At 43.2% G+C, this 14,810-nt stretch overlaps 1 protein-coding gene across 1 annotated transcript in view; it reads right to left on the bottom strand.

The window, feature by feature from the left end:
• The window catches only part of myo10 (myosin X), a 230,997-nt gene continuing 216,187 nt past the window's right edge, over positions 1-14,810 (bottom strand). The window contains exons 33-41 of the mRNA XM_046321903.1: positions 8,479-8,636; positions 8,176-8,299; positions 7,442-7,739; positions 5,622-5,829; positions 5,229-5,365; positions 4,937-5,057; positions 4,263-4,754; positions 3,689-3,880; positions 1-3,478 (exon numbers count right to left, since the gene is read on the bottom strand). Of these exons, the coding sequence (XP_046177859.1) occupies positions 3,368-3,478; positions 3,689-3,880; positions 4,263-4,754; positions 4,937-5,057; positions 5,229-5,365; positions 5,622-5,829; positions 7,442-7,739; positions 8,176-8,299; positions 8,479-8,636 (1,841 nt within the window). The 3' untranslated portion in view covers positions 1-3,367. The remainder of the gene's footprint in view (positions 3,479-3,688; positions 3,881-4,262; positions 4,755-4,936; positions 5,058-5,228; positions 5,366-5,621; positions 5,830-7,441; positions 7,740-8,175; positions 8,300-8,478; positions 8,637-14,810) is intronic.

Raw genomic sequence — 14,810 nt, forward strand, 5'->3', positions numbered from 1 at the left:
TAAATAGGTATTCATTTATTGCTAGAATCATCCTTTAATACATAACACAGCTAATACAAATGAGAAAGAAAAGATACACCGACCAAGACCAGTATTGTATACCGTTGTTATACTTTCAACTGTAAGCTTTGAAATTGACTTTGGGAGAAAAATAACATGGTTACATCTCATATATTTCTTTGTGGTTCAGTTAGAGATAATTGTATAGACGTTTGAAACCAAATCCATTGAAAAAGGAACACGTGTACATTAATATACAACAAGGCACTGAGGAACAATCCTGCACATCTTTGGGTGGAGCTACCGCCCGCGGAGTTCCAGTGAAATGCTGTGGGGTGTCGCTTATGTTAAAGCAACCTTGCAGGAACTTTACGAGAACTTTGCTGGTAGAGGGAAATAATGAAGCACCTTCCGAGCTGGAGATCTTTTGAGTAAGGTACTGCTGGGTGTTTTTCGTCCAGATGTTTAAAGTAAACGTGATTATTTTGGACCAAGCTGCACTATCTATATTATAATACACTAAGCTTTCTAAGCTGAAGGGAGGGTCTACTCCTAGCATTTTTTGGCTAATTTTCTGAATCTTTGTCTTGTTTCCAGATTTTTGTGTTTTGGAATGGCACTGTTGCTACTGCATCATGCCAGTGCCATTATGAAGTCATTTCACCCCCAAGGCAAAGCCTATAAAAGCATGGGTCCAGCAATTCAGTGGGTATAGCAATAATCATGCCCAGACGCAGACGATCTACTTCTCGCCCAGTCCGCAGGAGGCGTAAAGAACTCTTGGGTCCCTAGTTAGAAAGTTAGGTCCCTTTCCTTACTAGCCCATCAGGTAAGTGTCCTTTGGGCTGCAAAGCTCACTAGTCCAAAGTCTTCGAAATAAAAACAGGGACTTTAAACTAACTACGACCTACAGTATGTTCAATCAGATTGTGTTAACCGGTAATGTTTTGGAGGTGGAACAAAATTGGAAAAATAAATCGGTAAGCAGCTGCTCTTGCGATCATTGTCACGAAGCCACACCCGCCCCACTCATGTTAGAAGTTCCCGAACGAGAAGGTGTAGGTTATATAGAAATGATTACCCTCAAATTGAAAAATCATTAAACGAATGAAGATTTTTACCATCCTATTTGAGGTGTAGATTACATCTCACATTCCAGTGTTTGAACTTGTAAACACAGATGCATATGGGATTTCTGTTCATGCGACTCTGCAGCATATGGCGATGTACGCTTTAGGAGTAAACGCTGGGATCCAATTCTTTTTTTTTGACAGCTCTACTGCGGTGCCACCTCCGACAAAAACAACGGCGGTCGGCTAAAGCGGATCTGATTCGAAGGAGCTCTCAGGCTAGGATTCAATCAGATCGAGTGTGAACAGGCGACAGCTGACACCTACATAGCTGGTGTTTTGGCGGTGTCTGAGGTGTAACTACATCAAGAGCTGTCAAGCAACAATAAGGATTTGTATCGGCCTAATCGAGGTGTAGAGGCTGCATAGGATTATTACTAATGCGACTCGGTCCATCCAATGGCAATTTCCACAATAGTTTACCGCACAGAGCTGCTTGTGGATTTGATGTGGTTCTAGCTCTGCCAAAACAACCGATATGCAAATGTCGGCTAAAGCGGATCTGATCAAATCGAGCCCTTTCTCTTTTTAATATTTTCTATTTTTGGGGGGTTTGGATTGGCACCGCTATGGGAGATTATGCTGTCATAAAGCATTTGATGTAAGTTAAGATGTACATTTGTGGGCCATAATAATTGACTGGCCATTCCTAATTACCGTGGCAATTAGGCCTCACAACAGTAATATTACATTTGCAACATGCAGTACAGTATAAACTGCAGTGGATAAAATCTTCAGCAGTATCTCATGACTCGCTGCCCTGTTGTCCCCCCCAACTCTTAAAAGGGAGGTATATAATGAGGTAAAAAAGCACAGGTCAAATAAGCTCTAGGCCTAAAATCCTTTCAAATAATGCTGTCAAATAATGCGAGGCCTGAAACAGTCCTTTGTAGACACACTGGAGAGGTATTCCACTTCCACACTTCGAAGTGGCCGCATCCATGCAAACTACACATTTTAGCACGTCACTTCACTCAAAAACTTTATATTTTTGGGGCAGCTAAAACTCTGATTTGATTTGGTCCAACAATACAATATTGAATCCTGCATGAAAGCGTTTGCCTTGCCCCGTTTCTCCCTGTGTGCTCCGAGTAGTCTAGATGATGATGATGATCAAAATAAATCTGCAATTCTGAAGCCCTATTTTGACAGTAATATTCTAGTGGTCCTTCTGTAGCTCAGTTGGTAGAGCATGGCGCTTGTAACGCCAGGGTAGTGGGTTCGATCCCCGGGACCACCCATACGTAGAATGTATGCACATATGACTGTAAGTCGCTTTGGATAAAAGCATCTGCTAAATGGCATATATTATATATTATTATATAGCAACAATAGCCTAATTGTCAATCCAAAATCGATGCCAATCACCCACTGGTTTAGGTATGCCTATTTCACATCAAAATCTATTTATCATGCATTCCTGCTTGACATGTTAGATGACAAACTTGAGTTGAGAAAATTGGTATACCCAGAAAGTTGAACAAATGTTTTATTTGTACGAGGGGGAAATTTTCATTAAATCAAATGATTAATTTCCAATGATTTACCGTGTGTAAGGATGGGGTGCCGCTAAGCAGTCTGCTATTTTAAGGGTTTATTTCAAGCACTTTTAACCCTTTAATCACTGGCAATGTTCCCCTTTCAACAATCAATATATATATTAAAAATGCCACTTGAAAATAATTTGAGTTGCATATTTCCATTTCTTCATAATAAAAGAGATGGTTCCTTAACAATCGGCCCAAAATTTCCAAAGCTTAGAAGTGGGCATCCAATTGAGGTTTCATCCATTAGAAGAACCAAACATGGCACCAAACATGGCACTCGTGAGTTGGTAAAGTTTCTCCTAACTGCTGGTCCAGGGTCAGATTTTTTTGTTTGGGGTTTTGGGCTTGGGTAATCTGATCCTAGATCTGTGGTTAGGGACGACTTCTAGCTTGAACCCTTATAGATTCTGACTGGCCATGCCCCAACTCGGCACACTTATAGGAACCACCCCAGTAACACTAGTCTCACCCTGTAACAAAAGCCCTTGTAATGGTAGCACGTTAGCATAAGAAAGACAAAGCTAGCTGGTTAGCAATAAGAGCCATGAGAAAGTCAGTCTGGCCCAGAGTGTTCAAAATCACGTTTCTCCAAAACACTGAGGGAAAGGTGTCCTGACAAGGCTGTCGCAGGACTCAACCTCCCCCAGCCCTCTGCTAAGTGATGAAAGGTGAAAGGTCTTGGACGACACCTCACCAGGTGCTACACTGGCTACCGTAGCTGCTGATGGATGCAGAGTTGCTGTAGCGCTTTTTAACGATCATGCTAATGTAGGCTTTCATCAGCTTGGCAATGTCCATAACCTGGGGAAAGAGTGAAGGAGGCGCAGTTAGGACCTTACAGTTGACACAGTCGCTGTATAACAGAAAATGGTTTGCAACACTTTCTATGGACGTATAATTATAATACCGTGTACCATTACTGCATTCTATTAAAAAACATTCCATTACCACCATGGATCCTTATAACAGCCTATATAATGCACAAATGCGATCATGGGTGGCTTAACATACCAGACTGGTCTCGAAGAGCAGTTCGCGGTCCTCCACGGCTATTTTGTAGGCATTTGGCAGTGGGGCCCCAAACGAAAGGATGAGCTCATAGGGGAAGACCTCCAGGGGCCAGGGTTCGCCACGCTTATACACTGAGATGGCCTCCCTGCTCACCCCCAGCCACAGCTCCACTGGAAAGGCCCCGTCACAGGACTAGGAAAGGAGACAAGAAGGAGACACGGGTAAATTATGGTGATAGATTCACCTATAGAGTTTTCCGTTTCGGATCTGGGCGTTATTTTTTTTTTTCGAGTCCAACACGATGCATCCTCATCAAGCCCTTGAATCAGGATTGTGTTCACAAGGCACTAAACGTAAGAAAACAGACTGAATCAACAGGGAAACACAAATCTATTTGTTTTTTAAAAAACATTTTCCATTGTGTGCCCTAATGAACACAACCGAGGTGTGATAGTGGTAGAGTAGAGCAAAAAATGCGAAATGACCGAGGATCCCAGACGAAACGGTGTCAAGAAACCCTGTGCTAAATGTCTAAAATTGAAATGTAAACCACTGTTTGGTAAGGGCCACTCACCTCCACTTCGAAGAGCGTGGATCCGTAGCCGGGCCACTCTTTGACCAGGGCCATGTACTTCACCATGGCCAGCTCCTGGTTCATCCCCTGCAGCTTCTTCCACTTGTCCACCAGGCTGGCTCGTGCTGCCGCTATCTCCTCCCTCATCCAGGCCTCGAGCGTGTTCTCCTCCTCCAACTTCTGGCGGCTCATTGAGCCGCTCCTGAAACTACGCCTTAGCGTTCCCTCCAAGAAGCTGGAGCGCTTCTTCTCCAAGGTTCCATCGGAACGGTCCACCACTGACCCCATGCCCAAACCAGTGGCCGGGGAGAAAGTCTTGGCGTAATTTTGGATGCGGGCACGCAACCGAGTCATAGGGAACACCTGAGACATTTCGGGCACGGTAGCTTGGGGGTTGTAGTCTCCGAGGAGGTATTGTAGTCTTAGGGCAGCCAGGAACTGGAGGGTCTCCTCCGGGGCTGGGTAATGGCCTCTGATCACCGCCTCATGGGCCTGGAGGAGGACAAGAGAAAGAGAGAGGAGGAAAGAGATTGTCTTTGACAAGCTGTTATCATCGGATTAACGTTTAGACTGGCAGATACACAGCCAACAACAATTACGGATCTTGATAATTTAAAGTCTGAAGACCGACCGACAGAAACAGTGTGGATGGATATTTTTTTGCTGGTTCATACCTGCTCAAACATGAAGGCAAACTCAACACAGTCCCTGGGTACATTATCTGTGTCTAAGAAGCAGTAAAGCTTAAAATAGAACTTCCAGCCTGTCTTGGTCTCATCTTGACTTGCAGAGAGCCTGGAAAAGATGAGTGAGTGTTACTAGTACTGTTCACACACACACACACACACACACACACACACACACACACACACACACACACACACACACACACACACACACACACACACACACACACACACACACACACACACACACACACACACACACACACACACACACACGTACTTTTCAAACTTGGCAAGAACGTCAGCCACCACTGTGCGGCTCTCAATGGCTTTGTCAGTGGTGTCATTGTGCTCAAACAGGGCGAACATGTTCCTGCTGTCCTCCATGGCCAAGCCCCGTATTAGCTTCTCCACCACCTGGGACACACACACACAGTTATCAACATGTTCCTGCTGTCCTCCATGGCCAAGCCCCGTATTAGCTTCTGCACCACCTGGGACACACACACACACAGTTATCAACATTTTACGGTGGTTATCTTCAGCTAACTTACCTCCGGTAACTGTAGACAGGTATGTTTTATTTTGGTTAAGGTTATTGCAGTCCGTGATCCATTACCATTGGATCACCACAACCCTAAACTCCCAACTTGTTTCCCTCCCCGGCTCTCACCTCTCCGGCGGTGGTGTGAGAGTTGATGGTGATTTTGCAGGAGCCTCCGCCATGGCAGTGCACTGTGGTGGTCATATCCTGGCGCGCCACCACGGCCCGGATCTCCTCCTGGGAGGGTACGTACTCCCGGCCACGCGTCTTCCTCAGGGAATCCAGGCCGAATGAGGCGTAGCGTTCTATCTCCATGCCCGGGAAGAGCTCCCGAGCCCTGGAGGAGAAACAGAGGGGGAGCCCTGTCATGCTGGTGCTTTTGTGGAGTTTTAAGGCTCTGCGATATTAATGAAGCATTTACTTTCATGACCTGGAAATAGCCATTTCAGGATGTGCTATACCAGATGTGAATTCTACCTGACCTGCTACCATATTTCACATCTATGAATGTTTCCATGAAACTATTCATGACCCCTTTCCATGAAACTATTCATGACCCCTTTCCATGAAACTAACACTTCATAAACTGAAGAAACTATTCATGGTATACATAATGCCCTCATAACACCTCCATGAAACTATTCATGACCCCTTTCCATGAAACTATTCATGACCCCATCCTTCCATAAACTATTCATTTATTCAACATCATTCATGACCCCTTTCCAAGGAACTTTCATAACACCTCCATGAAAATATATGTTTTTTCTTTAACACAGTAATTTCACAGTAACCTTGAAATCTTTTTCTTTTCAGTGGGAAATCTAGTGAGCCTGATGGTTGTTGGGGTTACTGGGTTAGTCCTGCACACCACAAGACTGTTTGACCCTCTGCTGAGCTAAAGCCAAGGCATTAACTTCAGGTCTCAACATGTTACAATGACATCAATTGCTCTGGTGCCATCCAGATCAAATAGTACTTTTTGGACTATTCCAATGGTTCCATTGTACCTAATTGAATCAGGTGTGGTAGTTTGAGGTTACAACAAAACTGTGAAATGTCTGGGGGCCCCCGAAGAGAGGTTTGAGAAGCACTATAGTATTTGAAATACACAATTTACACCGAGGTCTGATTCCAACCCCAAGGCAGAGATGCCAAACTCAATTCCTGGAGGGCTGAGTGTCTTGCATGTTCTCTCTCCTACCTTGTACTTGATTGATCAATTAAGGTCACGGATTAGTTAGGAACTCTACTTACCTGATTGTTTAGGTCTTAATTGGAAAGGTATTTAAAGGAGATAACAAAAACCAGCAGATACATGGCCCTCGAGGAATTTATTTAGTTACATAAAGGTTCAATAATATAAATTAAAAACTAAATATATAACATCGCCCTCCGGAAATTGAGTTTGACACCTCAGCCTTACTGCCATTATGGCCCTGAGCAACCCCTAAACTGCTACCTGGGTAATACTCAGAGGCTTAGCCGGTGCTCCCAGACTGGTGCGTATATAGCGTGTCAGGAGGTTGGGTACTGTGACAGTAAAAACATGAATTTCCATTGTACTGATGACTAAGGAGCTATTCGAAGGGACTTTAATTTAAACATGTTTTATGAATGATGATAAATAAATGTGTTAGGACGATTGTTATGAATAATATTGAAACACTCAAAAGGTGTTATGATAATATTGCAACACTCATAAAGGTGTCATGATAATATTGCAACACTCATAAAGGTGTCATGACTTGTTCCAATAAGGTGTTACCCCCATCATATAAAGTGCTCCTGCTCATTTAGCAGATGGTTTTATGCAAAGTGTTTTACTATCAGCTATCAAAAATAACCAGCATGTGTGGCCCACAACACTCTGATCCTTCTGATGTGTCGTTCAACAGAAATCAAGACTGACCAAATGTCATCTTTGCTACAACACTGGGCCCTCTCACCTCTTGAAGTGGAACTTGAGGTACTTGAGGATTCCGCGCGATGGCATGAACGTGCAGCACATGCATGCCAGGATCCTCCAGCTGCACAGGTTCCCAGGGCTGCAGGGCTGTGGGGGGCGAGTGGTCTGTTTGACCAGCTGGCAGTAGAGCTCATCCCTCAGGGGCCTCAGCTCCTGGCCCGTCTGCAGCACACCCTGGATGATGGTCACGGGGTCGGTAACACCCTCCAGGTGCTGCAGCGAGTTGAACATCTTGAGCGCCTCGTCCTGGAGCGTCGTGTAGCCCTTGTTCCTCAGGGCTGCAGAGGGGAAAGGGGGTAGGTAAGGGACAATTATAGATAATAACTCAATATTTTCAGAACAGGACATGTCTAATGCACTTATAGTGTGTGTGTGTGTGTGTGTGTGTGTGTGTGTGTGTGTGTGTGTGTGTGTGTGTGTGTGTGTGTGTGTGTGTGTGTGTGTGTGTGTGTGTGTGTGTGTGTGTGTGTGTGTGTGTGTGCGTGTGGCCCTAGTTTTTCAATGCTGTTTTGGGGAGAAGGTAGAGGTTACTGTCAGTTGGTGAAAAGTGAGAGCGAGAGCGAGAAAAATAAAAAGTGTGTGTGTGTCAGAGAGAAAGAGAGAGAGATGCATGTGTGTGCATGTAGAGGGAAAGAAAGAGGTTGCTATCAGTTGGTGATGTTGGCGAGGGAGGGAGCGGGTGCATCATGAAAGGAGCAGAGTGTGCGATCTTACAGCTGATGTGGATGTCCCCGTAGGGCAGGGGCAGCAGTGGCGAGTGGAGCGGGTGGTGGCTGTAGCGCAGGATGGGGTTCCTCTTATAGATTTGCTCCACCACCTCGGAGTTCAGACAGTTCTCCTATGGATACAGAATGACATGACTATCTCATCGGAGAGGAGTAAAGGACGCTTCAATCTAATTATTTCTCGAAATAAATCTATCACTATTATAGAAATACACAAAATCATGGCTGTCAGGGATGTTTCCAGAGTGACTTAGTTTTTTAATTCATTTTTATTTTAAAATGATTGAAAAACCTTGATGTCCTGGATGAGCTTCTGGGTGGGGGTGTTGATGGGGACCTTGGTGTCGATGACGTTCTGCATGGCGCTGGCCCAGCGCGTGGACTCGTTCAGGAGCTTGGTGTAGAGACGGTACGAGTGCTTCCGGCCGTAAACTGTGACGTTCCAGTAACCTGGGAAACGAAAAGAGTGGAGGATTTAAAATTACAATTACATTTACTGAAAATGTATGAATTCAGTGTCAGTTGTTTTGGATATCATCTAGATCAGGACTATTTTCTAAGTAAGATCAGCATTAATCATTTTTAACATTAAACCCGTCTTCGATTTTAAACTTGTCTTTGTATTTGATTAAAACAGAAAAAATATGCTTTTTATTAAAACAGAAAAATGAAGTAAGGGTATCTTGAAAAATGAATATAAGACTTCTTATATCAGTCTTAAGTATAATCTCCTTCTGATTGTACGTTGTTACATAAATCTGTTTTCGTTATAAAAACAATTATTCGTATAGTTTTTCCCCAAATTCAGTTTTCTCAGTTTTGTTTTTCTAGATTTCTATTTTACAATTTTCTTTCCCAGGTTTTTCAGGTTTTCGCTCTCAATCGCACAGCAAAATTGGAAGTCCACAACAATGCTAAAACCACATCAGGAGACCACTTTTTAGGTCTGAAACAAGGTCTGAAGATTTTTGGGTGTAGTTACACTTTAGTTCAAGTGTGCACCTAGCAAGATGACAGAGGCGTCATGCCCATAGGGGCCCCATCAGAATGCTCCTGTTAAAACAAATAGGATTATTTTAAAAAATCTATAAAAAATGTTTTTGTTTCTCTGCAATTACTACTAGCCACCTAGCAATTTTATGAAGTTGGCTTTAGCTACTCTAGATAGGTCCCCAAACTCCCAACCTCATAACTAGCTACCAGGAAGCAATTTCAGACTATCAATCAATTTAGAGTAGCTAACTTGTCTAACTACACTGCCTTCAAAATGTATTCACTCCCTTGACTTTTTGCACATTTTGTTATCTTACGATCTACACAAAATACTTTTAAACATTTGTCCCCCAAAAAAAAGATGAAAAATAAAACCCTAATATACACTACAAAACCAAAAGTATGTTGACTCCTGCTCATCCAAAATCTCATTCCAAAATCACGGGCATTAATATGGAGTTGGTCCCCCCTTTGCTGCTATACCAGCCTCCACTCTTCTGGGAAGGCTTTCCACTAGATGCTGGAACATTGCTATGGGGATTTTGAGAGCAGTTTCATGGAGAGAGATGGACATATCCGGTTGAAATTTAGAAAGAGGGGAGGATTAAAGATGCAACACCTATCATGGGCTGATAATATGACTAGGATAATGGATAGGATAATGCCTTTCGCAGCTAGAAAAGGAAAAAGAAAGCCAATAGAACTGGAGGAAGTGAGGAAGTATTTATAAATTAATTGCCTCCACGTTTTTATGGTGGGATTTTGGATATAGGCTACTTTGAAGCAAGGTAAGATATGCCTCATAATATGAACTAAAATATCAGGTTTCATATATAGCGAGAGAGGGTTAATGATAGGCCTAACCATGCTCTGGAATATGGAAAGGCTTTCCCTATAACCTTCTCAATGAACCCCCTGGAGTTGACTGATGCATCAGTCAGGTGAAGTTACAGATATCAGTTTTTGTTTTGCATTGTGAGACCGTGAGACATCACGAAAACGTCTGCATTTCTGAACAGTTTGACCTACAAACTATTATGACCACACTATGGAAAGGGGATACTCTCCGTTTTTGCTCTACGACCCCCACAAGTGTCAGGGGACTCGTCTGATGTAGGTACAGTTGATATGCCGAACTGAGTCCGAACTGTTTGGGCTACAAACTAATGTGACCCCACTGTGGAAAGGGAACACGATGGTTTGCTCTACGACCCCCACAACTGTCGCGGGAAGTATCAAGGCAGTTTGTGCCTTCTAAAAAAAGTGGTTATATGTGTAAAAATGACAAAAAACATTATACGACCATTATTATGTCTCCTAGATAAACGACAAGCACTTCAATACCTTGTTTTTTATGTAGCTTTTTTCCCATTTATGAATGTGTTATTCAATGCGTTTCTCTGGGCTATAGTAGTAAAGACCATATTCAATATTATATCCCCCCCAAAAATACATATATTTCTATTGATACCTAAAGGGGTCCTAAAATTCAAAATCAAATAGGTAAATTATCCAGATTATGACAATCTTAAAACAATTCCATATGTCAGCTTAGAACCTTAGAACCCCCCCAGTGGCTTTTAAGAATGAAATGTTAACTAGACTACGCCTACCTGGCAGAATGATATCATGATTATTTGCAACAATCTAGAGAGCATTTTTTTGCTGACTCCATCTCATGTGCTACAGAAACACCTCTAACCAAACAACAGTCCTAAGTGCCTGTACACTGGAATTAAAGAGTAACTACACAACTACACACTTGGAAATATTTTTCTCTCTGTGGTCTCTCGATGTGGGGCGGCAGGGTAGCCTAGTGGTTAGAGCGTTGGACTAGTAACCGGAAGGTTGCAAGTTCAAATCCCCGAGCTGACAAGGTACAAATCTGTCATTCTGCCCCTGAACAGGCAGTTCCTAGGCCGTCACTGTAAATAAGAATTTGTTCTTAACTGACTTGCCTAGCTAAATAAAGGTAAAATAAAAAATATGGTTTAAGCATTTACAACATCCAATTTTGTTGTTTTACTATTAACCTCTTGAGTGTAGGGGGCAGTATTTTGATGTTTGGATGAAAAACATACCCAAATGAAACTACCTATTTCTCAGGCCCAGAATCTAGAATATTCATATAATTTGTAAGATTAGGATAGAAAACACTCTAAAGTTTCCAAAACTGTCAAAATATTGTCTGTGAGGCCTCCCGGGTGATTAAGTGTGGTTAAGTGGTTAAGGGTGCTGTACTGCAGCGCCAGCTGTGCCACCAGAGACCCTGGGTTCGCGCCCAGGCTCTGTCGTAACTGGCCGTGACCGGGAGGTCCGTGTGGCGACGCACAATTGACCTAGCGTCATCCGGGTTAGGGTGGTTTGGCCGGTAGGGATATCCTTGTCTCATCACGCACCAGTGACTCCTGTGGCGGGCTGGGCGCAGTGCGCGCCAGCCAAGATTGCCAGGTGTACGGTGTTTCCTCTGACACATTGGTGCGGCTGGCTTCCGGGTTGGATGTGCGCTGTGTTAAGAAGCAGTTGGTTGGGTTGTGTATTGGAGGACGCCTGACTTTCAACCTTCGTCTCTCCCGAGCCGGTACGGGAGTTGTAGCGATGAGACAAGATAGTAGCTACTAAAAACAATTGGATACCACGAAATTGGAGAGAAAAAGGGGTAAAAAAAATGTATATATATTGTCTGTGAGTATAACAGAACTGATATTGCAGGCGAAAGTGCGCGTAACAGGCAGTTCGGAAGTGCTGTTTTTCCTGAAAGCTCTCTGTTCCATTGCCTGCCTTCACTCCATTTAAAGGGATATCAACCAGATTCCTTCTCCTATGGCTTCCCCATGGTGTGAACAGTCTTTAGACAGTTTCAGGCTTTTATTTTGAAAAATGAGCGAGAAAGATCACATGGATGGCTGGGTGCCAGCAGCGTTTTGCATGCGCAACAGTTTGGAGGAGACATTTTCTCTCTCTCTCCTATTGAAGAAGCTACAGTCCCGGTTGAAATATTATCGATTATATATTGTAAAAACAACCTGAGGGTTTGACATGTTTCTACGAACTTTACGGATACTATTTAGAATTTTTGTTTGCCTGGTCTTGACCGCTCGAGTCTGTGGATTTCTGAACATAACGCTCCAACCATATGGAGGTATTTTGGATATGAAAATAATCTTTATGGAACAGAAGGAACATTTATTGTGTAACTGGGAGTCTCGTGAGTGCAAACATCCGAAGATCATCAAAGGTAAGCGATTCATTTAATTGCTTTTCTGACTTTCGTGACTAATCTACTTGGCTCCTAGCTGTTTGTAATGTTTTGCCTACTGAGAGAGGTGTCCTTACATAAACACTTGGTATGCTTTCGCCGAAAAGCTTTTTGAAATCTGACACAGTGGATTAACAACAAGCTAAGGTGTGTTTTGCTATATTGCACTTGTGATCTCGTTAAAATAAAATATTTTTAGTAATTTAATTTGAATTTAGCGCTCTGCAATTCAGAGGATGTTAACGAAAAGGATCCCGGTAACAGGATGAATGAATTAAAAAAGTGTGGCTTCAACAGCCAAAATCTGAAAAGGGGAAACATCTCTGACTCAGTTTGACAGCCTAATGTATCTGTTTAAATAGTAGGCATACTATTATCCTACTTGTACAGTACAGCTTGAGATGGCCTGACTGTGAAAGACCAATATGGGATTCATCATTATAGGTCATTCACAGTGTGTCACTGTTTCTTTAGAAATTTTCACACTGGGAACCTTTCCTCCACCGTGTGGGACATTCTGGAGTATACCCACTTCTCCAGGCACCACTACACTGCTTTTAGATGCACGCCAAACATGCTGCAACTTGTTTTCTCACAAACTGTCCGCTCTCTGTCTTCACAGCAACTCACTGACTGGAGACGAGCAGGTTAAAGAGAACGTCTCTGATTGGATGGAAAGTTAGGGGTGATTAGTTAGGGGTGATTCGACTAATGGGCTGTCGGTTATTCTAACTAAAGGGACAAACTAGGGGTGCATAGGGAAATTAAATATAAAGGCCTTTTCTACAGTGATCTTGTTAGTATGAGATAATAGCAGCATTTCCATGACTACATATTACGACACGTCATTGTGTTTTCACTCTTTCACTCTCATTTTGGATAATTCTCCACTCACTTCCAGACTCTCCAAGCATTTGTAATACAAGATCAAAATAAAACAAACACAACCCAGAAGAAAAAGGCCCTGCAGGGACGGGACATCCTCCCTCTGCATCCTAATCAGTGTGGCTACCTCATGGACTGAGTGAAGTGTTTGGCGAACTGTTCTGGTTATATTCCTTCCTTACATACCTGAAGTGTATTTCCTGTTTCACCTTTGATGCGCTATTGATTAAGTTTGTCCTCTTTTCCTTTTACATATGTATCTGATGTGGTTTAGATCCCTCAAACCGAACTCTGGACCTCGAAGCCAGTTCCACTGCATTTCTCATTGTTCCCCTATAATCAGGGACTGATCTAGACATGGGACACCAGGTGTGTGCAATTCATTATCAGATAGAACAGGAAACCAGCGTTTTACCTACCATTGTCTAGTTTGCTAGCCATTAGCCTTATCCTCTTATACAGGCCTTTGTTCTTGAGCATCTACTTATCCTTATATTGTTGTACTGAATTAGATATGTATTCTTTATATGGTTTATTTCCCAGAAAACATCCATCCAACTTTCGTCCTTAGATCCGTACCCTCTTCCTTTACAAACATCGAAGCTTAAAATATCAAGACCAAGAAGACAAACCTGTGTAAAACAAATTGGTCAAAGGTTACCCTCCTCTCACCTTGTGTTCCTACAGACTCCCCCTTTGTGTTACCCTCCCAGCCATCCCTTACCCCTTTCCCTCATTCTTACACGAATCCTACTGTCCTGGCTCGGATACTCTCTTTTCACATAGTCTTTGTTATCAGGTGCGTGCAAAACCAGGCTACCGTGGTAAAATACAGCTCCAGGCTCAGCTCAGCTCGTACTGTGAAAATGTTATCAGGTGGCTACCACGGTAAAATACAGCTCGGCTGCTCGTACTGTGAAAATGTTATCAAAAACCAGGCTACCACGGTTATCGTGCAAAACCAGGCTACCGCGGTAAATACAGCTCGTGAAAATGTTATCAGGTGCGTGCAAAACCAGGCTACCACGGGCTAAAATACAGCTCGGCTCAGCTCGTACTGTGAAAATGTTATCAGGTGCGTGCAAAACCAAAACCAGGCTACCGCAAAACCAGGCTAAAATACAGCTCGGCTCAGCTCGTACTGTGAAAATGTTATCAGGTGCGTAAAATAAAACCAGGCTAAAACCAGGCGGTAAAATACATTCGGTCAGCTCGTACTGTGAAAATGTTATCAGGCTCAGCTCGTACTGTGAAAATGTTATCAGGTGCGTGCAAAACCAGGCTACCGCGGTAAAATACAGCTCGGCTCAGCTCGTACTGTGAAAATGTTATCAGGTGCGTGCAAAACCAGGCTACCACGGTAAAATACAGCTCGGCTCAGCTCGTACTGTGAAAATGTTATCAGGTGCATGCAAAACCAGGCTACCGCGGTAAAATACAGCTCGGCTCAGCTCGTACTGTTAAAATGTTATCAGGTGCATGCAAAA

This window comes from Oncorhynchus gorbuscha, linkage group LG22 (genome assembly GCF_021184085.1).
Source record: "Oncorhynchus gorbuscha isolate QuinsamMale2020 ecotype Even-year linkage group LG22, OgorEven_v1.0, whole genome shotgun sequence".
NCBI classification, from domain to species: Eukaryota; Metazoa; Chordata; class Actinopteri; order Salmoniformes; family Salmonidae; genus Oncorhynchus; species Oncorhynchus gorbuscha.